This window comes from Bemisia tabaci, chromosome 5, assembly GCF_918797505.1.
Source record: "Bemisia tabaci chromosome 5, PGI_BMITA_v3".
NCBI classification, from domain to species: Eukaryota; Metazoa; Arthropoda; class Insecta; order Hemiptera; family Aleyrodidae; genus Bemisia; species Bemisia tabaci.
Window position 1 is genome coordinate 7,132,505 of NC_092797.1, and position 27,813 is coordinate 7,160,317.

Sequence of the window (27,813 nt, forward strand, 5' to 3'; positions counted from 1 at the left end):
TCTCTGCCCTGAAAGACAATGTACAACATATCAGAATCTGCACTTTTTTGAGGGATTCACTGAAGGGGTTTCACTCTTCAAATAAAACGGAAGATTTCTCTTGGACTCAACAATGTTTTTATGCCCCTGCTGACACAGTGATACTTTGGACCTAAAAGAGAACCAGCACATCATGCTGTGTGGGTCAATGCATTTTTAATGCCTCATACTTGCTCTCGAGGAGTATATTGATGTGGTAAGATCACCAATACGTCTGTTCTAATAATGCTGACACTATAGGAATGAATAAATTCCTAAGGGGGCCCAATCATGTATGGTAAAATTTTTTTGGTCTTGCCCCTTAGAACTGATCCATTTGACCAAAAAACACTCTCTGCCAAGTTTCAGCCAAATCGGATAATATTAATCCGTGCCGACAGAGCCATCTTTTTTATATGGGATTTTACATTGAAAAACAAATTTTTTCAGCAAAACCCATTTCCCGGAAAATGCGTAATTTCTGGAAAAAATCTGAGGTCATATTCGGCCTCAGCAGGAAATATTGAGTGGGAACAGTTGTATGGGACACCAAGGTACACTCTACTACAGGTATGGTCAAACAGGGTGCCTAAGTAGCAGCTCTGAGAATATAGGCCATCGAGTGACGTCGCAAATCGTACCGTCTTTGCCGTGTAGTTCAAAATGAGGCGTAGAGAAAAAAAAGGAGGTGTTTGCATTTTGAGCATCTTGGAATTTTTTGATGACTTAGGTAGGTGCAGCGACTTTTATCATCGGTTTTCTTGAAAATGCATTCTACATAAAGTGTTTGAAATTATATCATGAGTTGATTTAAGCAAGAAAATCGGATGTTCTTGTCAGTTTTTCATACTTCCGATTCCGGATTTTGCTGACCAGGTTGTACTGACCTACGTCACAGGGTACACAATCCTCAAGATGCAAATACCTCCTTTTTTTCTCTATGAAAATTAGGATCTGCCAGATCTGGTAGCTTCAATAAGTTATCAGATGAATTTAAAAAATTGATGAAACTCAAAATAACTAAAAACTTAACTATGAACACTAAAAAATAACACAAAATTGACGAGACCCACTCTCAGAACAGAAAGTAAATAAGTTTTCAATGTAGCATCGCAGTCGTACCATTGGACGCCGTTAAATCTATGCGTTTCGACGACTTTCTCAAATTCCATTCGTCCATACCTGTGTAGAGTGTACCTTGATTTGATACCTCAAAAAAATTTGTTTACCCCTTGTTATAGCGGTGTAAGAACTGAAACATCCAGAAAACGCCAAAATAGGGCAAAATGACGGTGTTAAATCTCAAATAATGACATAGGTCTGTATCCAAAAACAAAGCTCAACATATGGCAGGTGTTTTACATGCAATTTTTTACATTGAGTCTGAAAATGCTTTTCATTTTTCGCCATTCTATCAGGATATTCCGGAAAATCGATTTTCTCGTGAAAACAAGGTTTTTTGGGGAAAACTCAATTTTTAGGAAATAAACGATTGACTTGTAATATGTAGATGTGTTTTTTAATGTTAAATTAGAAAATGATGACTTTTCTTCTATTCCATCAGGAGTTTCTGGGGAAGTAAAGAGCTGGATGCAAGAACAGCTTTTTTTACCCCCACCCCCTCTGGAATTTCTTCAAACTTTGTCTATTGATTACTCATACTTGAGCGCTTCTTTCCCAAATTTTCAGACCCCCAAAAAATTGGGGGGGGGGGGGGTTGAAAATTACAGCCAGAGAACCTCAATATCTCTCGAACAAAGAAAGATATCAAGGTCCGGTTTGGACGAAAAATCGTCTAAAATTGCATACTTTAAGATTGAGCCACCCTAATGAATTCTGTTTAACATTACCTCACCTAAGGCTCTTTGTGACTTATTGGAAAACTAAGAATACTTTATAAAAGGTGTCAAAAAATCCCCAAAGGTTTGAGCATCCTGCAGGAAAGTAGGTATGAAAATAAGAAGTTTAAAGATGTAATCAGTGGAAGTAACTCAGAAAGTGGCCTTATTTCAAAGTACAAATTAAACAAGGTGGCACAATAGTAAATAGCTTTTTCCCCGCAGCATAGTGTGGACCCAGCGCTATTTTAACATCTTGTTACATATAGTTTGGGCCATATTTTTAGTTTTTCTTTTCCTCATAATAGTAATTGAACATGGACAACTTGTGTAGTTATTTTGATTACGCCTCTGGAGTTTTTAAAACTTCTCAATGACGTAAAGTAATTTTCATCTCACTGAAAATTTTACATCAGTATCTGAACTTTTAAGGAATGATAAGAGCCTCAGGATTTTTCACAAAATGTCTCATAATTCTGAATATCTCAGCCAATCAATCAATTAAAGATCATCATTACCAGCACATCATTCTTTAAATCCATATTTATGATTAAGTATCTTGTTCAAAGAGGAAGAGTATGTATGTGTAAGCTGTTTATCATGTAGGTTCAATGTTTCAAACCGACACTAATCTGTAACTAATTCAAGCTCTCTGACTTAGCATTTTCCATTTGACTAAATTCTAATCAGTGAATGAGAAGTGGAAATGAAGGAAAAATCTTAATGAAATTTTTTCTAACTTCTTCTAAAGATGTTGATTGACAAATCTACGCAATATTATCTTAGCCTCTTGACTATCTGCCCCATGCATCACAGTTTTTTCCATCAAAATCTTTCTGTGTCCTTGATTTCATATGGTTGGCCACTTTTAGAAATCGGGTGCTATGCTAATATTAGTTTATAACTGCAGTCATACGTGTCATTGGTTTGTTAATGGCAGTCTGAAAAACCTGAAAAGGCGAGGCATTTTCCTAGCAGCAGAGTGTCTTGGTAGTCTCACTCAGTACAATTTCAGAGAGGAGGAACATTTTAAGTGCCTCTTCTCATAACATTAAACGATAGAATTAGTGTGATTCCATCCATTTTTTCTTTTTTAAATTAACAATTCAACAAATTTACATACACATTTCTAGACTGCTTTAGTCTTTACAAATTTGTTTTTAACATGAAATAATCAAATATAACTAATGATTCCACTGAGATTTTAAGACACTGAAGATTTTACTTATTTTGCTATTGTGAAGGGTAATTAAACGTCTTACTTTACAAGTCAAATCGAGGAAATTTTTGAAGATTTTGAAGTAGAAATTTGAAGCAAGGTATCGAGAGACAGAAAAATTACCCCCTGTTTCTTGAGAAAAGTCTTCATAATTGAATCGGCTTGTGCGAAAACCGCTAATGTCCATTTGTTTTAATTTTGAGATTTATGGGTTAAAATACTCTCGGAGGTCAAACACACTCATTAATGTGGTGAAAATGTTTGTTCTTTAGGTTTGTTCCTTAGGTTTGAACCCCTTTTCAGGTGGGGCCGTGGTCCAAATCATGCGAAAACCGCTAATGTCCATCTCCCGTTATATGCCTCATAACACTGTATAACCAAACAAAATGAAAAAACGTCTCCTGGACGACACAAGGTGATCTTCATGCATTTTGAGGCGCTGAATTCGATTATGACCCCTGTTTTGTTCCACCACCCTCCAATTTTCCGAAAAAGCCGATTTTACTCGGAAAAATGACTATTTTTGGTGTTTTTCGACTGTTACCCCCGGCAGAATGTAAGTAAAATTTTTCTCAGCTACGAGACACTTTGTTACCAATGTCTTTTTAGCTGCTGAGTCCGAAAATGACCTTAATCTTTCCTGTTCACCTCTCAGTTTACCGGAAAAGCGACTTTTTTGCAAGAAAATGAGCAAATTTGACGTATATTTGTTGTGAATGAAATTTATAAATTTTCCTGGACCCATGATAGTGTGTTACAAACGTATTTTGAGCTGCTGAATTCGAATATGACCTTGGTTTCTTTCTATCATCCTCCAGTTTTCCGGTGAAGTGGATTTTTCCGAGCCTAAAATTGTGTATCGTAAAAGCTTTCCTGTACTCAAAGTGTATTAGAAATACATTTTAAAAATGTTTCTGATGTGTGATGCATCGATCCCTGGTATTTTGAACTGTTGAATGCAAATATGATCACAGATTTTTCCAATCACCCATCCTTTTCCCGGAAAAGTCGCTTTTCCTTAGAAACCGCTCTTTTCAGGTATTTTGGCCATGATTTTCCTGTCCCAAGGAGTTTCAGAAATTTTTCGAGATCCTCTTTAGGTCTGTCTTGCTGTACTAAAAGGCACTAAACTCAAATTTGACCTTCTTTCATCCTTGACAACCTCCTGTTTTCTAGAAGGTCCGATTTTTCCGGGCCAAAAGCTTTTCTGGACCGTTCCCACTTCCAGGGAAATTCAAAACATTTTCCGCATGTGTGATACACTGTTTCTCATGTAATTTGAGCTGAAAACCCCAAATATGATCACAGAAATTCCTTATCACCCACCCCTCTGACGGAAAACCCTTAAAAAAGGAAAAGTCCTTGAACCCGGAAAGCTTTTATGATACACAATTTTAGGCTCGGAAAAATCGGCTTTACCGAAAACTGGAGGGTGATAGAAAGAAACCGAGGTCATATTCAGATTCAGCAGCTCAAAATACATAAGTAACACACTACCACGTGTCCAGGAAAATTTATAAAAATAAATTGCCTGCCTGACAAATATAAGTCAAAGGACCCTACAACAAAACGGCCAAATCGGCCTAAACACGGAATCGTACGATTTTCTCAGGGATGATAGAGGGTCTTCCCAGACACTCAAAACTGGTCATATTTTTTGCCTAACCCCCAGGGAAAAGGGGGGAGAGGGGGTCAAAGTCAAAACCTTTAAATTAGCATAACTTCTCAACGGTTTGTCGTAGAAAGATGATCTTGGTGTCAAAATTTCCAGAAAAATGAGAGCTTTCAGAATATATGTATGAAATTAATTAAATTTTAAAATTTGACCCACTTTTGGGGCATTTTACAAGGTCCCCCTTTCGTAAATTTTCGTTTTTTGAGATTTTCGGTTGTTCGGTTCGCACGGATTAAAACAAAAACAATTTCAAATGAAAGTAGAGCGTTTAAGCTTTAAAACAAGCCCAAGATGATCTTGGGGAAACGATTAGAAGCGGAGTTATGAGTCTTCAAAGTTGACGCGGCGCGCGGGAACCTTGTATGTTCCGAGTCTCAAGGTCACCTGCGCGCCCCGGATTGCCTGCAGGTTGCAAGTTTTTGTGTTTTTATGCTTCTGTAGGTCATTTTTAATGTAAATCATTCAATGAAGATAGAATAATCGAAATTTTTTAATTTTACGGGAGGAGCGAGAGGGGGCTTAGAGTATCAACCATTATGTCCATCATACCTCATTAAACATTTGCTGACGATGACGATTCTGCTCTTATAATTTAGAAGAAACCATGGACCCTCAGTTCAAATATACATATGCTCCATACAGAACTGAACCATTTAGAAATTATAACCCATTGATGCCAAATTTTGGGGTACCCCTAATTTTAAAATTTTTTAATTGAGCTATAAGCTACAGCGCTTGACGGAACTCACATGGTAAAGCCAAATAGTTTCTCGTAGAAGCAGACGAGCTTTGAGCTTCAAAACAAGTCTAAGTTATTCTTGAGGGGGCTACTTGAAACGCAGTTAAAATTTTTTGACGTTAATGAGGTGTACCTCGCCGAAGGCCCGTTGTGTAAAATTAAAAAAATTCTGATTATTCTATCTTCATTGAATGATTTACATTAAAAATGACCTACAGAAGCATAAAAACACAAAAACTTGCAACCTGCAGGCAATCCGGGGCGCGCAGGTGACCTTGAGACTCGGAACATACAAGGTTCCCGCGCGCCGCGTCAACTTTGAAGACTCATAACTCCGCTTCTAATCGTTTCCCCAAGATCATCTTGGGCTTGTTTTAAAGCTTAAACGCTCTACTTTCATTTGAAATTGTTTTTGTCTTAATCCGTGCGAACCGAACAACCGAAAATCTCAAAAAACGAAAATTTACGAAAGGGGGACCTTGTAAAATGCCCCAAAAGTGGGTCAAATTTTAAAATTTAATTAATTTCATACATATATTCTGAAAGCTCTCATTTTTCTGGAAATTTTGACACCAAGATCATCTTTCTACGACAAACCGTTGAGAAGTTATGCTAATTTAAAGGTTTTGACTTTGACCCCCTCTCCCCCCTTTTCCCTGGGGGTTAGGCAAAAAATATGACCAGTTTTGAGTGTCTGGGAAGACCCTCTATCATCCCTGAGAAAATCGTACGATTCCGTGTTTAGGCCGATTTGGCCGTTTTGTTGTAGGGTCCTTTGCTCATTTTCCTGGGAAAAAGTCGCTTTGCTGGAAAACTGAGAGGTGAGCAAGAAAAATTAAGGTCATTTTCGAACTCAGCAGTTAAAAAGACATCGGTGAAATTGTATCCCATAGCTGGGAAAAATTCTACCTACCTTCAGGGTAACAGTATGAAAAACACCAAAAATGGCCATTTTTCCGAGTAAAATCGGCTTTTTTGGAAAATTGGAGGGTGATGGAAAAAAACGGAGGTCATATTTAGTTTCAGCGCCTCAAAATACGTTAGAATAATTTTACTTCTCCCAGGAGGCATACTTAAAAATATGCGGTTTTGATGTTTTAGAATTGTCCACGCACAAATCATGCGAAAACCGCTAATGTCCAGTTTATTGCTGGTAGTTTCGTGATGAAACTTGTTGTAAGTGCCGCAGTTGTCCAGAATTTTATTTTTTTAACTTTATTTGAATGATAATCTAGCTCTTTAATATCTTTAGAATGAATTTTGAAAATATCAAACGGCTCCAAAACTCGGCGATTTTCATGTGTCATGCGGAAACCGCTATGTCCAGAGTCCTTTCTTTTTAATTACTCCGTCCCAGACAGAAGTGGAGCTAGAAACTGTCAGGGATCTTTTTCTACAATCCACTTTTGTATTAATTATCTTCTGAACATTTTTTAATCCCGCATTTCAAAGGCTTCTACAGTTTTTTGCAGTTCTCTCAAAATTTGAGAAAATGGACATTAGCGGTTTTTGCATGAGCCGATTCAATTAGAGAAAAAAATTCATAGTTAGGATTTACAACTAAGGTCAGGGAAAAATCACAGAATTAGGAAATGAAATTACAGGAATCTCGATAGAAGCTTAGTAGGGAAGGCAAGAACAGAGGGATCGAGTGTAACATAAATCCATCTTTTTGTATCAAATTACAACTGTGATGAAAAGTTTGAAAGTTTTATCCCACCGTCACAGTCAGTTTTGAAGACATACTGTAACGACTGTTTTCAGGTTCAAATTATCGATTCTGGACTTCAAAATTTTCATAAGAAAAAATGTTTGACTACAGAACTATTCCCAACTGAATTTTTTTGAAGTGCCACTTGGTACGTTTCTGTTCACCTCAGTCCATGCAGGAGACATTCTAATTGGCCCAGTCATCTAAGGTATTCCTGATACTGATTGTGAGATAGGAAAAGGTTTATGCAGCAATCTTGGATTCATCGCATCAAATTTTCCTCTTCATGCAGACTGTATGACTCAAAAACGATGGTTTATACATTATTTGTGACTTTTTTGTTGGAGGTTTTTGTCAACCCATTTTCTACAACATCTGTCATTTTTGTCCCTATTCATAATCCCAATGAACTGCCAAATGTGCTGCAACTAATGAAAGTTTGCTGCAGAATTCCTGCGCTACAAACATAACTGTTTAGTACGTACTCCTAAAATTTACAATTTATTTATTCATCTACAAATTGTACGTAGGAGCCAACATAATGGATATCATACCAGTCAGTGTTCATAAGGAAAAATGTCAAATTTTTAATTTGTAGGACAGAATTTACTTAATTCCTTAAATGGATTTGGAAGAAGATAGTTTCCAAGATTGATGAAAAATTGTTCAAGGTCCGATTCTCTGAACATAGTTTTCAAATTGGAAGAGAGTGAATTAAACATTCTTATAGCCACGACTTTATTATTAGTTTCAGGGACTCTGTAGGATGTTAATGGAGTAGAGATATTACAGCTTCTGATATTATAACTATGTCCCAGGACGGATTGATACACAGATGTTTTAAGTGTATCCAGCAATAATTTTTCCCTACCAAAAATTAGTGATTTTAGATAGCTAGTTGTCACCATAGTGAACTTCTATTGCTTTGAATCATTCATTTTGATACCCTAAATTTTATATAAATTTTGTAACCCTTCAGGGATCATTGTCTTATTCATTCATATCAATACCCTAAATTTTATATAAATTTTGTAACCTTCAGAGATCATTGTCTTATTCGTAGGAACTCATATCAGCCTGAAAAGAGACAAGGACTCATGGGAAAGACTGCAGAATAGCGGGTTCAATTAATTGATTGAATGGTCTGCATCATGCTGGAAAGTTTCGAGTCTCTTACATCGCACAATGAAGTACAAGGTGTGTCTAGATGAATCCGCAGTGCTTTTGGAGTTTCCCTCTCCCACACTTGAAGCCCATCAGAAGACGTTTTTTGGAGCAAATTTTTGAGGTTGGTCCTTTGCTTTTGTAAAAGAAAACTATTTAAATGAATGCGTTTTCTTACGGATCTATCGTTCTCTTTAAGTATGATAAAAATCCACTGGATCCCTCTTGTTCGAGATTTGAAGTCTAACAATAAAACTTAAAGCCGTGCCAAGCTTTTTCTGACTATATATAATTTGTGTACCCCTAATGCCTCTAGCGATGCTTGAAACTTAATTGTGGTTGGCATTGCAACTCTTTTATCGATTCTTGTTAGAGACTTGGCAAACTCTCATAAAATCAGCCTCCATTTTTAGGGACCAATTTTATAATAAATCCAGAGAAAATATATCTATTTTATCGGCGGGGGGGGGGGGGGGGTTTCTCAGCTGTAAGCTCATTGTTGCAGCAAATTCTCTGTTTCGGTCAAAATTTCTGCCATCTAAGCTACTTCTTTGCCAAATCGTCATGTATGTAAATATTTATAGTTTTTTCTTGTGGGCCATTATTCGTCAAGCAATCCAATGATGCAACCCTCCAACATGGATATTTTTTAATATTTTTTGGTGAAAATTAGTGTGGAGCTATAGATCTACGCACATTTTTTGGCCTAGAATCCAAAACTGTCCGGCATAGCGTTTCTGATTGGCGGCCGAAGTAGCACAGTGCAACGAAAATATTGAAATTAAATTGTAATTGGATTTAAATTAATTGCAATTTTTAAAAACACAGTGACACTTTTATATACAGATTTTCGTCTTTGTTTCTTAAGAAGAAATGGTGTGATAGTTTCATAGTCGCTGCTTTTTCATGTGATTACTATTAGTTTGCAATTGTGTTAGGTTTGATTCAAACTCAGAACCACAGGCAGTACACCGAAGTTCTGAGTAGTAGGTTCCATGGCAGCTTCAATTTTCAACAATAACAAAATATGTTTCAGGCTGAACTTTTCAACAAAAGTAGGTAGTAAAATAGGACTAGCGCACTTTACGTAATTTTATTTCTTTGATCTGATTTCGTGAAATAATGGGTTTGGGTCATCGGTCATTATTTCCTGAAGCCGGTTGAAAGTTGTCGCTTCAAGAATACAGATTCCTCACAATGCAGGATAGGAAGTGAAGGAGTTTTCAGTAAGGGAAAATTTTCGGAAATACTTTTAAGGAAGTATCTGCAATTTTAATTAGCTTGTCTTAGTAACTTCAGGCTGTGGTCACAGCAGATACTTTGCTTTGGCATAACCGAGGTGGCCGTAGAGTCTATAAGCAATGAGTGTTGGAAAAAGGGCTGACGTAGCGGATTTAGCAGTGAGGACGTTTATCCTTGCTTGTAATAAATTGATATTCACTATAAGAGTAATCTACAACTGACAATCATGATGACTCAAGGTTTTACACTCATTAATCTTTTCTTAGACAGTGCAGAGAGTCAAGAGGAGCTGGTCTGATACTGTGATACATAGATTCGCTAACCCAGTTGAATGAACAATGCTGACACCTCCCTCAATTATGAGTATGAGGGCATAATGTAGAATATATGCGAGAATAGGCATCGATGCATTGTTAATTAGGATATGTATGTCTGCAGGAGGATGATAACTCTCTCAAAGAGTGATGTTTGATAAGTTTGGTGAATTCTCTATTCTTATGCTGAGATCCTCAGGCTGTCATAACCTCCTGGAAAAATGTGAACAAAACTTCTCTACCTGGGTTGAAAGAAGTGCATAAACACGCAAAAAATGAGGCCAAGTTGAATTGAGATATTGTTTTCGGTACATTTAAACCTGTGTTGAAAAGTCTATCTTGTCAAGAGTTCATGTCCCCTCTAAGAATTGTTTCATTTCCATAGATTTGCACGGAGAGGGAACGATGCTGCCATCTTGCTGCATCTGAATTAAGATGACAGATTACCCCTGAATCCCTTCACGGGACAGCCAAGAACACGTAACCCAAGTTTTCGATTTAAAAATCCTTCTGCGTTTTCAATTTATATGACCGTCCGGAAAAGAAAAACTCAGTCATTCACATTTTAATGCATATTTTACGAGTTGAAAATCATTTTTGAATGATCAGAACTTATTGAAATTTTTTGGAGATTTTCCGGAAGATTCAGAACTCTACTCCAAAAGCTCTGCTACGGACCACCTCCTGTTAGTGTTGGGGATTTTTTTTTTCAAAAAAGTCGGTTTTTCGAATTGATCAGATTTTTTAAAAATATAAATTAGGTCGATTAAAATTGGACCGAATAATCTATTCGTTGTAATATCAATTCAAAACATTGTAAAAATCAGGGACCAGCCAAACCAACCAGCGATTTTCAAATTTTTCCCGAAGCGCCAAAAAACAACTGAAAGTTATAACAAACTTTTAGTTTTGTCACTAAGACAGGATAAAATAGGCATGTGAAGTGTCTGATAAGGCTTTTTGCAACGTTGCATTCATACAATGGCTAAAAATAGTTCATCAATAAGGGGGCAGATTCCACATATCGACGATGTAAGTTGGCTACCATGTATCTCTTTTGCGATGTTGGCAAATCTCCTCTCGTATTGCTCCCTGTGAAGGTAACAAATTGCCATCATTCCTTGACATCTCCGCAGACATCTCTTTTCAAAGAGAAGAAAAATGGCTGCAGTTTATAAGAATTCTCCTCGAACGGTCTCCGTTTTAAAAAGGAAAGAATGACAGGAAATCTGCAACGTCGCAAACCGAGGTACGTGGTTGCGGACTTACGCCGTTGAATTTGGCAACAATTTCAGTATCACTGTTCCATTTTCCCGCTTTGCGCGCCGTAGAGAAATCGTGTAAACTCGTCTCATCGGTCTTCTTCCTTCTCGATTCAGTTTTTCTATTGAAAATCGATTGATCGGCTTAAATGAAATTGAATTGTTTTTTTCACATGATTCACTGAAATTAATCGATTCTCGATAAATACTCTCGAAAAATCAATTCTCTCCGAAAAATCGATCCTCGAAAAAAAACAAAATCCGTAATCAAAATCCTGAAAACCCTGAAAACTGAATCCTGAATCTGTTCAAAATCGTGAACACTGTCCCCTAGAGCCGTGGCAGCAGGACAGCAGTCAGAGTCTACCTTTCGTTCACGCGTGAGTTATTCGCTTGGTTTCTGTCTGTTTTGCTAACTCAATAAATCGGGAGATGCAAAGATCCAGTTGGACGCGAATGTTGAGTGTGAGTATTGTATTATATATTTTTCAGATGGTTTTTCATATTTTCCTGAGACGGAATTTCTCTAAGTTGTAGCTGAATAATGTCAACAAAGGAGAATATGAAAATGATAGCATTTTGTGCAACCAAGACTTCTCACACACACGGCTGCTAAGGTTGTGAGATCTCATTGCAATCCTGTGTCAGCTCTTATGACCCTTCAAAAGTTTTTTCTTCCATCAATTTTTTATTTTTTAGTCAATTTTCTGGAGTGTTATTTCGAATGGAGGAGTAAAAGTTCAGCGGTAAACGTCATTCACTACAATATCAAACTGCCGATCCAACAGTGCTTCAAACAAAAACATTAAGAAATCCAAAACATGTACTGTGCATGAAGTGTGAAGTTAAATGTATCGTAGCACTATATATTAAAGTGTTGTTTACTCCTTTATTATAATTGAATTGATGTTTGAGTTGATCACCTGGGAACAAAGTCTTCTCATCTGAGGGGAAAAATTCCTCCAGGCGAGGACATATGGGGAGGTTCGTGTGATGGAAATGTGAAGATAATCAGAGCCAGATTATTTCTGAAAATGGAACAACTCTTTTAAAGCACATGACACAACAGGTGAATAACCCAAAGAACACCATAATTTCTCTGAAGGATGGCAAGCAACCATTGAAGGATGTCCAGTCTGATATGATATTGAATGATATTGCTTCCAAGTCAGTCAATCACAGAAGGAACGATATTGATTGACGTATTAGGGTTCTAAGTGCGATCTTGAAAAAGTTTTTACTTTCTCGCGCCACTATCTCCATCCCTTTCCAACTGACCGAAGTCTCTAAATTTGAGATTTATTGGGATTCCAAATTAATTGATACTCTTTAGGAAATGATTTCTGAAGTATGAAGTTTTCCAACGTTTTCTTGGAGGAGGAAGAAGGTTGGGTTTAATGAATATCATCAATTAATGTTAAGCGCTTTAAACAGATCTACCCTCAAATTACTGTAAATTACAGGAAACCCAAATCGTTCAGAAGAGTTGTAGTAGTTTCAAATTTTTTGCCCATAGAGTATCTGAAAATTAAGTTTATCGTATCAGAGAAGTTTTTTGAAGTTTTCATTGGATTCTCTTAGCTATTCCGTTTTTTCAAACTCCTTTTTATTGTCGACAACCCATCTAGATTAACTTTAAAACCTTCACTACCACGGTCTATACTTTCAAATTTCCCAAACTGAGGTGAAGTGGAATCCGTTTCTGCAGATACACTGATTTGTTCCTGGAACTTTTGCAAAGTTGGTTGATTCTATCAGCAACGATTCAGCTAGGGGAGAAGAGTAAAAAGGGTACAAAATCGACGTTCAGTATCAAAAAATGAGATAATGCCATGTAATAAATTATGGATTTATCAAAGCACCTCAGCAATTTTTAGAGAATATTTCCCAACATTTGTGAACGCAAGGTGCAATTCTAACATGCAAGCCATAGCAGAGGTACAAATTTTTTAATTTTTGAAAGTAGGAGAATTTTACTTCCTCCTGGAGTCTGTAACTATCTGTAGAGGCTGAACTTTTTCCTAAGCACCAGGGACATTCAGTAGAACAGTTAAAGTAAGATGGGGGAGGGGAGGGGACAAAATGTGATTTTAGGAACAACCTCTTTCTCCAGAAGCAACCCCAGTGACTTTCTGTTCTATGTTTTATTTATTCATTTGTTTTCATCCGTTGTTATTTCTTGATTGTTTCCAGGTCAACCCAGGAATGGGCCGCCACCCAAAAACCACCCCCACGCCCATGCAATTACACTAATCAGATCTGCAATCGGTCGACAGGGCACCGCCCCGCCAAACTATGTTCTGTCCGTTGCTATCCATGCTGGTAATATTTTCTATGTCGTTATCATGAAGAATAACTTGTTTCTACACAGCTTTCTGTTAACATTAAGGATTTTTCTTTAGTAGAAGGGCAGCAATCCTTTTCATGAAACTTCAGAGGGTGCAGTTGCTGCAACTTAGCAAAGTACAGTATGAGGAAGTGATCTAACAGATCCTGAATGTCTCCCTTTAGGGGATCATAATGTAAAGGAATTCTTGCATGTGTCAGGGAGTTCTTATTTAAAGGCTTCTCTTCGTGTTAAATTTTGTGGGAAACAGGGTGGTGCAACTTGCTTTCTCTGAAATAAATTCATAAGCGCACAAAAGCTGTAAAGTTTAGGCCGCAATGGAGGTGATGTCCCATGCTAGGGTGAGAATCCACCTTTATATCTGGTCAAACTCATCATGCATGCAAAGAGAGGAAGCAAGTACATTCGCAGGGTTGCCATTTTGTTTGGGGAGTCCAAGATTGGAACCACGGCAACCCTGCTAATGTATTCCATCTCTATCTGTGCACGGACGGAGTGTTAGAAAAGATATGGAGGTGGACTTTCAATGTAGTGTGGGATATTCTCTTCATTACCGCCTGAACTTGAGAGAATTTTCACATCACACAATGGAGGCTGCAACAGATTACCCAGTTCAGCATGTTTCGAGTGAATATATTTAAATTGAAAGAAAATTATTCTCGACATAGAAACAGCAGGAAACATGACGAAAACGTTCATTATTATGTGAAGCTCTCATACTCATGGATGGATCTTTTCATTTCATTTTTCGGTTTCCATGCCTTGAGGCATTATATTGGTTGGATATTAGAATGGTGCATAAGCAATTTAAACTATTGTCTGAAGCAGTATGTAGGAGAATGGAAAATTGGAGATTTGTAGAAAAACATTTATTTTTAAAATCGGTAATTGATAGCCTTAAGAACGATTATCTTATTCGGAGACAACTGCAGATTTGTATATTGTGTAGCATTAAGGGAATTTTTCTGACTTTGCCTGGGTTTTGCTCCACAATTCTTATCTCCAAAGTTTTAAGTAGACTCCACGCCAAATTTTTCACTGAGCAGAGCCAGTAGAAGGACGAAGCAGTCCCTCAAACCAAATTCTTGGAAAAACACGAATCTATTTTCTTACACTTTTTCGATCGTTATCATATCACTCTTTTGAGAGGTGACACGGACGTATTTTGTGGGACACACCACCATATTTTGCCTTTAAAATTATACGATGTCTAGTGAAATGTGAGGGGTATTTTGGTCCATTGTTGCTATTTTTGGCCGGTATTTAGGAGATTCTTTCAAATTTTCTCATGTAAAACTTGACTTAACCTACTAATAGTCTGCATTCTTGAAAAGATGTGCTGTAATATTCTCCTCTGTTGCATGATTATCGAACAAGAGTGACGAGAGAAAATTGTCAAAAAGGACAAAAAAATGAAAAGTTAAATGAGCCCTTTAGCCGAACTCTACCACAAATCAGTCAAAATGAAAGCACTAAATAATATAACTTTTCCGCCTGTAAGTAAAGAATATTTTTTTCCCAGGAGGATCAGTCGAGCAAGCGATTCAAATCCTAGAATTGTACGCGAACATCGTTTCCCCAAGGTAGGGTATGTATCTTTGTCATTATTCCCTTTTATTGTTAAGTGAAGATGAACACTAAAAACTATCCGCACATGAAGTGTGGAAATGTCATTGTTCAACTATTGAACATGACCAACTGCCCCCTTGAACAGCACACAAGGAAACAGTTTCAGTTGCCTCTCAAAGAAATAACGGCTGTTGTGCACATGAAGTAGGATGTTTCTTATTTTTTTTAGGGCTGTGCGAGCCTGGTTTTTCGGATTCGAGCCGAGTTCGAGTATTTTTTCACTAAGTCGAGCCGAGTTCGAGCTTTTTCGAGCTTTGAAAATGAGCCTCAAGCCGAGTCGAGCTCGAGTCGAGTTCGAGTAATTTCGAGTTTTAAAACGTGATTTAATCTATTTCTACAACAAATAATTCCAAACAAGACTCATAATATGATATTAATAATTATTGACGATGACACACTAGGAAGGATTTACACTAAAATTACAAAATGTTCGGCAGTAACGCGTTAAAATAACTTCCCGCGGTTTAATTTGAAAAGGGGACCAAACTTGGCAAGAAGCGGCGTGGCGCAGCGTAGGTACATCAAAGGAACTTCGGGCGGCACAAGTGAAGGCTTTAGAGCCCATTTATGCACGCAATTCGTGTCGCCGTGTCGCCGGCGGCAGTTGTCGCCGCGACGTTTTTTGGAATCGCGCGATCCATATTTTTGTAGCCGCAGCACCATTTTCTGCCGCCGCGACACCGTTTTTCTGGAGCGCAAAAGGTCCAAAACACGTGCTCACTTTCAGTTTTCCAAGCGGCGGTCGCCGCCGCAGGTTGAAATTTGTCGCGCGCATAAATGCGCTCATATGACTCCGTGTAGTTACAAACCGCGGGCGGCAGGAAATCGCCGGGCGGCAGCGTGTTGGCGCTGCGGATGGTAGAAATTTGCCGACGAGACTCTGATGTTATTCAATCGTAAAATGATGGCAAAACTAACAATAGTTTAAGTATGATTGAAATATTTAGAAGTTGGACTCTTCGGCGTTTCCGGCTCAAAAAAACTCGTGTTGTTGACACTCGAGCCGAGTTCGAGTACTCGCTCGAACCTAACCCAACTTTCGAGCCGAATCGAGTACTCGATACTCGGCTCGACTCGACTCGAAATTCGAGTACTCGCACAGCCCTAATTTTTTTTTCCTCTTTTAAAATCAAGTGGATGACACCCCCTCCCCCTTCCCCCAAGTGATGCTTCAGGGGTGATGTAACCCAAAACAATTTTTGGGCGAATCATTGTAAGTGGTGCAGTAGAGACCTTGCAATAACCAACAGGGAAATTTAAAAATTGAGAAATCACATTTTTCCCCCAATGAAATGTTGCTACAGCTTTGAAATTGTTTCTAGTTAATCAAATAATTTTTTTAGGAACCTTAAGATGAAAAAACATATTTTATCCAATCACCTCCAAAACGCTACTCCCTATCTCCTTTCTGAAGGCAAAACGGTGAGTTTTCAGCTACGTACCATTTTTCGGAAGTTGAGGATTGATTTTTCTTTTTCTTAATACACAGCCATCCTATACTTCCTCCAATGTTTCTCGGTTTTGCTTAGTCAGCATATGAAACAAATTCTAGAAAGAAATCAATCTCCAAGAGTGTTGGAAGAAAATGATTACTAAGAAGGGATATTGAATTAGTAAATTATTTATCTTCAAGTTTAAAACTGGGAACCCCTTTTTTTACTAAACTAATTGATAAAATCACTTCCGATAATGGGTCAATGATTTATCATTTTTCTGAGGCAGAAAACCTACTGACTTAAAGAGGACAACCAGCGTTTCCTGGTGCCAAGTGCCAAAAGTGGGTTTTAAACTTAGAGACAGTAGCACTGGTAATGTCCTCTCTCCATTTGTTGCTCAAGAAAGCAGAAGCAGCCTTAAATTTCGTAAATTAGCATCCGTTAAGGTCAGAACATACTGCCTATGTTCTCATTGACAAGATGTCAGGCTACGAAGTTTCTATTAATTGCATCTGCTCGTTCTCACAGGACTAATGAATTAATTACAGGAATATTACAGGGGAGTCTATAGATTGACAAGACTGAAAAGCGGTTCCACCTTTAGAACATCATAGATGTCAGTAATTAATGACTAAGTGACTTCAGTAAGGAGAAAAAATCTGCACAAACTTCTGCCCCATCAGCACTTAAATTAAATTTTAGTTTTCTAGATGATGAATGAGGAAGTAATCGAAAGAAACTCATTTTTCCAATCACATAGTGTATTTTGCAGGGTTTTTTTGGCAGAAAGAGACGTGTTTCAGTGGAAAGGCAGTAACTATACAATGCATGTATAAATGCATAAAGGGGGAAATGACGTTGACACAACTTGAGACGGATTTCCTAGAAAAGAAAGGTTGTAAAAAATGCTTGAACTGTACATCCTTCAATTCTAATGAAGAAGAGGATACTTCTGGGTTGTCATCATTAACAATCATCTGATAGTAACTAGTGTCCTAAGCAAGTAAATAATTAGTTGAAAGGTTATATTATTTCAAGTAGATAATTTTCCAGTTGCCTCCAACTTCGTAAAGAACATGAAAGTGAATTATTAGTCATTCATTGCAGGGAAAATAGGCATATTGGAAAGTTATTTCTGGTCGTCCAAAGTGCTCTCATTGTTTTCAAATTATTTATGAAAATTAATCTTTTGATCAACTTTTGGATTCTCTCTTTCAGACATTCCATTGCATGGGAGGAAGAGAGGCTGGAGCCGTGGGCATGTAGGAACGCCCCCCAAAATAATTGCTCCGCAACCTGCACAGCAATCTCCACTGCAGCCTCTACCACAACCTCCACTGCTACCTGAACAACCTGAGCTGCAACGTCCACTGCAACCAGCACCTGCATAGATTCCTCCACAGGAGCCACGATGTCTGGGTATGACATCTTATTAATATTATTGTGAAAAATTACTCACAGTATTAATATTCCCCATTCCTGAGGGGGAAACAAGGGTTAGGAATTAAAATTTGCACTGTAAATAACACATTTCGTACCATAAGGTTGATTTAGACTTCGTCGGAACAGTAGAACTGTTGCAGGAACAAGTTGATGAAGAAAAATGTTACAACGATGAATGAAACCTTTAATGTAAATGCTAAGTAAATATGAATGGTATGTGAATCCGAAGTAAATGCTAGAAAGAAAAAATTTGGATACTTGAGGCTTCTGACATTGAAAAATTTGCTTACAGTTAAAACATTTTTGTTCATCACCTCTTTCCTGCAACTATCAGGGTCAGTTCTCTAAGTTGGCCGAGGCTCATGGTCAATAAGGTGAAATAGTAGAACAAACTTGAATGCAAAACCGCTATACTTCTTTCAGAAGTTTAGGAGTGGTAATTTTCAAAAAATTAAAGAAGGGGCAGATTTTAAATAGAAGAGACTTCCAAAAGTAAGTATATTTTTACTGAAACTTCTAAATTACTGCATAAAATTGAAATCTGTAAGGAACGGCTTATTGGTCATAATGTCAGCTTTTTAATGAGCCATAGTATTTTAAATTTTGTTCAGTAGAATGGCAGAAAAGTTGTTTTTTTTTTGTGAACCCACCTCACCACCAAACGGGTTTAAAATTTCATGTTGGTACATCGACGCAGCAACTGCTCGGTGTCAACATGCAATCACGATTTTGTAACATCAGACAGCCACAATTCTTAGCTAAAGGTTCCTTTTTGATGAGATTACCAAAGATGCACCACAATGTGGACACCAGCGTGGTATTAGTTGTATTTCAGCTACTTTTTGTGAAATTGCTTCACAAGCGTTCCAGGGGGCCTTCTTATCGGATCATGGAGTTACCCATAAATCTCGTTCGTCCATAAGGAGTTGTATGTTGAGGGGATAAGGAAGCTTCTTCAACATTACATTTTGTCTCACGTCTTGTTTAAATCTCGAACGGACTGGTAGTGTGAAATTTTTGACCCAAGTGGTCCGGAGGTGAGTCCACAAAAACAACTTTTCTGACATTCTACCGAACCAAATTTTAAAAGAAAAATAAAATCTTGCAAGAAAGGTGATATTATGACCAATGAACAGTTTTTTCAGACCTTTATTTCATGAAGTAGTTAAGAAGTTATGGCAAAAAGATACTTTAATTTGGAACGACCCTTGTACTTAGGTAAAGTTGCAATGGTTACAGTCGAAAAAAAATTATAAGTGGAATAGGATGTAAACTTCATATTCCTATTTTCATATGTTGGAATGGAGTAGGTCCAGTTCATAGCAGTTCGAAAAAAAATTTCAGTTAAAGAGGCTGGCAATTTGTCAACGTTTATGATGTACTTGAGGGGAGGTAAGGAAAGACTCAATACATCTAGACTATCCATAGTACAAAGGCTGCCATAACTTGGCTTAGAACCTCATTTTCACTCCCTCTCTTGATATTTTTTGAGAACAAGGCAATGATACAGGTTGAGGGGTGTTTAAGAAAGACAGTTCGATGTCTACTGTTTTGATTGGTGGCATTTTCCATTGTGAATTATCACGATAAGCAATCATAGTTGGCGACAGAGGAAGAACTTTGATAATTCAGGTGCCCTCCTCATCGTCGCCGTTAGAGAATGATGCACGTTTCTTTTCTAAAAGGGAGAAGAGAATGCCTTTAATTTATTCTCTCGTAAGAGGAACAGTAGGATCAATATTCCTTTGTCATAGAATTAATACTATTTAGTAGTTGCAAAGGTAACATTTTAATTATAAAACTACAAGGAGTATTGCCAGACCATTATTTCAAGAGAAAAATTGAAGTGAAGTTCCTTTATGTGAGTTCAATGAAGCAGGACATTTTGGGGTGTAAGCTCCTCCATCTTGTGGCATTTTTGTCGAGGAACCTTTGAGCATTTTCAAAGGGGATTAAATATTAGTATCCTTCCGGTGCTCTGTTTTTTAAAGAAACCGAAAATAGGGTTATACTTGACCTTCAAAATAAATATATATAGGAGGGGAAATAAATAAATTAAGCAGTAGATTTGCAGCTGATAATTAAGTTCAATTTTTTTTACGGTCTCCTAAGTCATTGTCATTGGACCTCGTCCAATCGATCTTGTCCAATGTCTTTTGGAAGGAGAAAAATAAAACAAGAAAAACTGTAATTTTAAGCAGGCGTTGGTTCCAGAATTAGGATTGGCAATTGAAACGAAGAATTTTACTTCCAACAAATTCGTTATCTAAGTTTTTGAACTTGTTATCAAAATTGATCAGTATTTAGGGAATCTTGCCCCTTTTTGTTTTTCATCTAATCAAATTTTATCTGAGAAAAGTTGTTCAAAGTAGCAGAAAATCAAAGTTTTTTTCAAAGTTGGTCCAGGAAGAGCTGAGTGTGTTTCGGCAATCCTTTTTCATGAGTGCACACTCCCTACCAAATAAGGTTATGTTGTTAAACAGGATTACTGTTTTTAGGGATTACTGTAATTCTTTTAGTATAGGCTCGCTGTTTTAATTATACTATTGAAAATTCGTGTTGCAGGAGAAATAACGATCAGTTCCGAAGAGGAGCTGCCATCCGTAGACACAACGAGAACTGGTAAGTGAAAGTTTCTACAACATCGGAGCTTGGCAACCATTAAAATACAGATTTTATCACAATTTTATCAGATGAATGAAGGAAAGAAGGGCACAGTAATTAATTTCAAAGTGTATTTGTTTTGATCCAAATTGTTAATGGGTTGCAGAAACACAGAATTCTCAGAGGACAGTAGACCAATTATAAGTCTCTGGTTGTATCAAAAAGAGAAAAAAGTCGTCACATCGGCCCAAAGAAACCAAGACTCAAGAAGGAATGTAATTTTCTAGGTGCATTTTTAGGGCTGATCTTGAAAATTACGTTGGGTTTTCTGGATTCTCACGGTACGCTTGGAAAAATCGGAATTTTGCATGTACTCCAAAAAAAAATCGAGGTTTACCACAGGAAGTTCAGTTGTGTGGGAACTGAGTAAATAATAGAGGACAAGGGAAAGGAAAGAAGAGCCAATCATCGCATCAACCTGAGTGGATCAATTATCATTTTGTTACCATCTAAATTTATGTTGAATGGTGTGATTTTCGAATGTGACATATGTGTCTTCTTTTCTTTCCCCAATTGGAAGTATGTGATTGTTAAGTGCGCCTTTTCAGAATCATTGCAAGAAGCCCACCTAGAATCAGTGACAAATAGGCGAACCCAAGTGTCTGTTGACCAGCAGTCTGATTATTGATGCTCATGCCAGCACAAAAAGACTTTAAAAACTGATCAGATAAAGGATTATCATGTGTTAGCCTGCCGACAAAGCCTGATAAAGCTTTAACAATTAGGCTGTAGTGTCTCATGGTTGCTTGAATGAATTCAGGGGAGAATTACATTTTTGCGGGTAAATGAAGAGCATAGAGGAGACTTGGATATCAGAAATGTCAACAAATTTATAAAGGATATTCTTGTTAAATGGGCATTAGTGCCGTTCAGCTCATTTTTAGGAGTACAAGATTTCTGAATCCTCATAAGATGGCGTATCCAATAAAATGTATGTAGCTTATAGTAAGTAAGGGCCGGGCTGACCGGCGAGGCGCCCTCAAGGGGCCAAGGCAACTGGCAACTGCCGTCGTGCACCCCGAAGTTGGACCGTGCTCCTTAACTTCGTACTATTGACACATTGTGTATCCTCTATATTCCTGCAAGGCTCAACGGCCGTTTGATAGCCAACGGAAGGTCTTATCAAAGACTGTGGCAGACGCTGCAGAGCACGGACTTTGGGAGCACGGCCATGCCTCCACCGAGTTGGACTGTGCTGTTGCAATCTACACTGATAGGTAGTGCTGGCAGTCGCGAACACTACGAGAGATTACCGATTCTTCAGAATCCAGTCGAACAGTGCAGACGGATTACTTACTGGGTGACTATGTCCCTCCCGTACCCTGTTACCTCGAAGGGTCAGGGTATTGGAGTGGTATAGTCATCCACAGTCACGATGACTGATATTTGAGTGTCCTCAAATATCAGTCACCTCCGGGGATTGAACCCGGGACCTCAGTGTTGGCAGCGAACTGCCTTGACCACTACACCACTGAGGCTGACCTTGTATGTAGCTCATACATGTTTCTGTATAATAGAAATGAACTAAAGATCATAAAGAGAGAATGGAATGCGAATTTTGCAAAGTTTTCATGTTTATGAGGGAACATATAACCCTGATCCACTGTATAGTCGTCATCTCTACCCCTGCATCATCCATGCGTTGGCAACTAAATGGACAAATACTTCAGTACTCTTATTTTTCTGGTTAAAATGAGAAAGGGGACATGTTTTTAGTGACAAACCCACCCTTCTCAATAACCATTCACGTTGAAAAAAAGAACTTAATTAATGAGGAACGTATCATCTCAGCAGCAGAAAGTCACTTGCCAATGAAAGAACTTGTGCATGTTTTCAAACAAAAAAATAAAATTAAAAAAAAAAAAAAAAAAAAAAAAACAAAGAAAAAAAATACTTTAGAAACCTGCACAGGGCAGCCATCTGCTATTTTCCACACCCCTTTTCAAAGGTTCAGCAAGTGACAAAGGAATTGAAGTTAAGGGGCAGTTTAACTAATGGAGGAAGTACATGGTGTTCAATCTTCAATTAGGGATTTTCTCCGAAATAAAATTTTCGGTATACAATCTTTTACTGTCAAATACTCAATGCTGAGGTTCAAAATGAAACAAACTCTACTCATTAGGTACTTGTTATGTTATAACAAGCCTGTAACATTGACTAGAATAGCATGATAATATGATATAGTTGTGTTCACAATGAAATATCATCATTGACTGAAGTTTACTGTTTTTCAAATTCGTAATTTTGAAATCATACTTATGTACTGAACTATACAAAATTCCCTAATTTGTTAACTTGGACGTTTTTTTTTTTCATTCACAGATGCAGTAGATAATAAATGGGATGCGGCTCTTTCTGCAACGAGTTTGATAACTAGGCGAGTGTTCAATTTTTTGCCTGTACACTTAAAAATTGTATACGGAGTAAATCATTCTTGGAAGTAAAGAGTTTTTCCTGAAGATTTTACTCCTCCTTCAGGTTAGTCATTCAAGATAATTAGCTTTTTTACAAATTTTGTTTTTACCTATCTTCTCAAGTACGGTCTATGAGGAAAAAATTAAAAAAGTTCCCTGAGAAAATCTGCTTAAAAAGTTTTTCAATAGTGCAATGACTGGCTGTTTTTTTTGTTGTGGTAAATTTTCTGATACCGAGGACACTTTTCATATTTGTCAACTGAGATATGTTTCGAAATAATGCAGCGAGATGAAACGGATGCTACAGATACAAAATTTCGGAAGTGAGAACTTGTCAATTGGAAATGTGGAGCTTGTGGTGACAAAACGGTTGCCGATGAGGATTAGGTACGAAACTTGTGTAAATTTAATGATGATGGTATTATCCTCCAGAAAATTTTGAAGAGAGATTACATGCATGTTCGTTCTGCCTTCATATCCTTGAAATTGAGGTAAGAGAGGCTTTTGAAGGGAAAATGGCAAATTATTATACGAAGATCTCCCATTGCTAAAGGGTATAAGCCTTGGCCTGATATAATTAAGTCAAGTTTTCAAAACGTTAATGAAGTCCTAGACTATTTGCATTCTACTAAGGTGATGTTTTGAAGCCAAAGCTGAAGGAGGAATAAAAGTAATGGAGGATTATTGAGTTTTTTCAAAGAGCGTACCGGTAAAGTAGTTCATTGTTCAGTGGACTTGTGGATACAGAAAACTTCATCCAACTAGAAATAGGCAGATGACAGTGAATGGCACAAGAGACATGTATGTTCTTTGTAAGAAGAGAAAATAAAAACTTTAGGTGAGGCAGCGGTTGGTAAAATAGAATTACTTTTTTCAATCTCAAGGTATGTGGTCCTGTTGACCAGTGATGTTTTTAATCCTTGGCTTATCATGAGTTATACAAATTTCAATCGGTTCATGCAGAGGCCGCTCTTGTCCATTCTTCCAGTCTTGAGTTTTTTGAGTTGATATTACATTCGAGAGTTGAATTAAATGATGAAAGTGGCATTATTACTCGTTTTACACTTTGATGGTGGTGTCAAATCTTGAAAAATATAAGCACAAGAAAACTAAGAGCTGGAAAAAGATATATTACAGACTTTCGCACGACATGACTCAATTATGATATGATAAATGCCAGAAAAGATGAATTATGAAACTTACAATTATGGGTTACATAACTTGGCAACACCTCATAAGGGGCAGGGTTGCCACAGTCAGAGAAAACCGGGAAAGGTCAGGGACGGTGTCTCCGTTTTGCGTCTAATTAGACGTAGTGCGTCTTATATACACTTTGGCGTTCCATTGTACGTCTTGCGTCTATTGCGTCTTATTCTGCAAAAGCTGCGTATAATTCTTAAAAAATTGTAAACTTTTACAATTTGATGATTAAAATGCTCCTCTAATCATACCAATATCACATTCTCCTTGTATGTATTTAGTTCCCAAGGCTTTTCGCTTTTGCTTTACAATAATTTTTGTTCACCACGCATTAACATTACTGCCCCGGGACGGACAACTGGCAGCAATGCAAGGGCATGTGAAGTGACCTAACCTAGAACAAGATATTTGTATCTTTGGTGTTAGTTATTGCCGATTCTAATTAAAATACAAAAAAATTTTTAGTACTTTTACTTTTAAATTTTAAAATTACATAAATGAAGCCTTCCGCCTAAAAAAGTAGAAACTCACATTTTGCCGTAAAAACGTGAGCTTACATTTGAATATTTTGACAGGGTTTATTCCTGGGCTAGTTTTATTTGACAACCAATAACTTAATAAGTAACATTTTCCAAGAATTGCACATATGAACCCGCTTGCAATCCATTAGCTAACACATCTTAAAATTGTCAAACATTAATGCATGTGAGATATGTGCTTCCAAACATCACCTTTTCGATAATTTCAAACATTCACATCCAAAATAATTTAGCAGGTTGAAATCTTGTTTTTCATTTTTAAAAAAAGAATGGCTTTAAATTTATTTTTATAGTTCAAAAAATATTGATAAGATCATTGTTTTTAAAATAAATGCATTAAGAAATCGTTAAAATTGCCGCGCAGTGTGCGAATTCAGATTTCCCGCGTCAAATGCTGGCTTCTGATTGGTTGATAGTTGCATTCCATCGTGCGTCTTATTTAACCAATAAGCGCATTCCATTGCGTCCCATCTTGCGTTTTTTATAATCTGTGGCCACGGAGACACTGGCTCAGGGAAAATGTTGAAAATGTCAGAGAAAATTTGTTGAATCTTCCTTATTTGCTTTCTAAAATGGGTTTGAGGTCTCGAACTGCAAATTTTGCCTAAACACTATTTTCAATTATGTCTTCTTAGCCATTCACCATATCTTCAATTGTCAGGGAATTTCACCAAAATGTACCAGGGAAATGTCAGGGAATTTCATTTTCCAAATTTTGTGGCAACCCTGTTTGATGACTGATCGAATGACTATTAATTTAATAACCGTAACTTGCTCTGCTTTACCACTTATTTGACATTTGATGATTATTTCTTTTCTCATATTTTCAGATGCTTGAATCATGCAGCCCAGAACACGTCTTGAAAGAAAATGCCAACTATTTTCGTTCTTCAATGATTACTTTTAGACGGAATTGATGCTGCTCAAAATTGTTTTACTTCTCTCTTACTACCTTTTTTAAACAATATATATTTTGTTTTTAATTTAATGGTTATTTTGTTTATTTGCTAATTATAATATTCAGTTATTAGTGTTTGAATGCGTTAGTGAGTTGCTAATGTAACATTGATTTTTGTTCCTATTTTCGGAAACTTGAATGAATTTCATGTGCTCATGTACTTAAACAAGTTCGTTCTTGGACTAACAATGCAAGTATGGCAAACTTCATTTGAGCCTTTCTTTAGCACGTTCAACCCATATTTTGTACTTGTATCCCATTGAAATATCATTACGTTAGTGAGTCAATAGTGTAATGCTGATTTTTATTCCTATTTTTGGAAACTTGAATGAATTTCATGCCCTCATGTAAACAAGCTCGTTCTCTGACTAACAGTGCAAGTATGGCAAACTTTATTTGACCCTTTCTTTTGTACGTTCAACCCATATTTTGTACTTGTATCCATTGACATATCATTACGTTAGTGAGTCGACAGTGATTTACTGATTTTTTGTTTTGTTTTCAAGATCTTAAATAAAGGACCCCGCACACCTCTTATGGGAAGCTGCACCATGAAGAATTGCCTTCTGACTTATGTATTTCGATTCTCCTCAAGATGCTGATCAAAAGTTACAATTGCGCCAACTTTCTACGATGCACCGTCTTCGCAAAAAACCTATGAGAAGATTCAATTATTCGGCGACTATGAATAAAGAAGAACAAAGCATTTGAGAACAGGCCCGATGTGAATAAGGAAAAAACGTAGCATGTGTCCGTCTTCTTATCTGTACCTGCCGACTCAGGGGCTATCTCCCTCCTGCACTCGCCCGGTAGACGTTCAGACTTTCCTGATCTTATGCTCCTCAAGAATCTGATTTGGATGGTGGTCGAGCAAAACGGGGTGTGGAATCCGAGATAAGACTGCCGCTCGGTCGGGGAGTCCCCATGATTTCCTTGTTGACACACAGCCGCTTGTCAATCAAGCACTGAAATGAGGAATCTTTCTGGCTTTTTATCACCGAATAATTGAATCTTCTCATGGGTTTTTTGCGAAAACGGTGCATCGTAGAAGGTTGGCGCAATTGTAACTTTTGATCAGCATCTTGAGGAAAATCGAAATACATAAGTCAGAAGGCAATTCTTCATGGTGCAGCTTCCCATGAGAGGTGTGCGGGGTCCTTTCTTTTTTTTACTACCGTATGTCCATTTATCAACATCTCTCTTTTCATACACTATTTTTTCTCATAGATAATATTAGTCAGTGAAATATTTCTTCATGTATGTTGTACCTTTCTTCCAGTCATTTATTGACTAATAACAGTCGCATTTTGTTCCTGAAGGCCACAAATTTTTATTTCTCCCTATTTTCTGAATCTTATCGTCCTGAGATGGCTTTATGGCGAAAGTCTCAAAACACTTTCCTCATTCGGAATGTTTCAAGAAGAGCTGATGATGTCTCATTTTCATTTAAATTTTTTCCTTTCAATGAAAATCAGTGAATCATTCATAATTTTAGCAAATATTCTGCACATGATGCAGGATAACCAGTAAAAATGTCAAGAAATAATGTTCGTTAGTTTATCGTAGGTAATACATACAATGTGACAAGAAATCCTCAACGTTGCAAAAAGAGACACTTATTTTTCAATTTTCAACAACAACTAACATTGGTTGAAAATTAAGAGTGACCATGAGTGAGAAACTCATTAATTGTAAACCATGAATGTTTTACAGGATTTAAAGTAGATTACTGAAATCTTAACCTCTTTACGAGAGAGATAAAGTTTTGTAGATTTCGAATCCCATAAGGGCTACGCCCCAGTAAATAAGCACTGAAAGAAAAAAAAAACTCTTAAATTTGCCGCCAAGAAGAATTTTCTCTTGAATTAAGAATTCTGTTCATAATCTGCTTCTTACAAACTACATTTTTGCTTAATTCAATATTTTTATATATGTATCAAGAAAAGTTTAGCTTTAATGAAGATAAAGAAAATTCTTGGCGGCAAATTCAAGAATAATCAT

General features: G+C 37.2%; 1 protein-coding gene across 2 annotated transcripts; it reads left to right on the top strand.

Annotated features, from left to right (window-relative positions):
- On the top strand, positions 1-27,130 carry LOC109039945 (uncharacterized). 2 transcript variants are annotated; one of them, XM_072301145.1, is made up of 10 exons: positions 1-235; positions 7,254-7,408; positions 8,264-8,488; positions 11,517-11,562; positions 13,376-13,504; positions 15,052-15,112; positions 17,813-18,013; positions 20,603-20,659; positions 23,024-23,179; positions 25,685-27,130. In XM_072301145.1, the coding sequence occupies exons 3-7, from the start codon at positions 8,408-8,410 to the stop codon at positions 17,940-17,942; spliced, it is 447 nt and encodes a 148-aa protein (XP_072157246.1). In that variant the 5' UTR covers positions 1-235; positions 7,254-7,408; positions 8,264-8,407; the 3' UTR covers positions 17,943-18,013; positions 20,603-20,659; positions 23,024-23,179; positions 25,685-27,130. The 2 variants fall into 2 exon arrangements, with proteins under 2 accessions (XP_072157246.1, XP_072157245.1); XM_072301144.1 differs by lacking the exon at positions 7,254-7,408.
- The last annotated feature ends 683 nt before the right edge of the window (positions 27,131-27,813 follow it).

Bases quoted from the DNA above. Each gene is read 5' to 3' on its own strand.
- LOC109039945 (XM_072301145.1), top strand. From the start codon at position 8,408: ATGAATCCGCAGTGCTTTTGGAGTTTCCCTCTCCCACACTTGAAGCCC. The intron at 8,489-11,516 runs GTTGGTCCTTTG...ACTGTCCCCTAG, and splicing joins TTTTGGAGCAAATTTTTGAG to AGCCGTGGCAGCAGGACAGC. The intron at 15,113-17,812 runs GTAGGGTATGTA...TCTCTCTTTCAG, and splicing joins GCGAACATCGTTTCCCCAAG to ACATTCCATTGCATGGGAGG.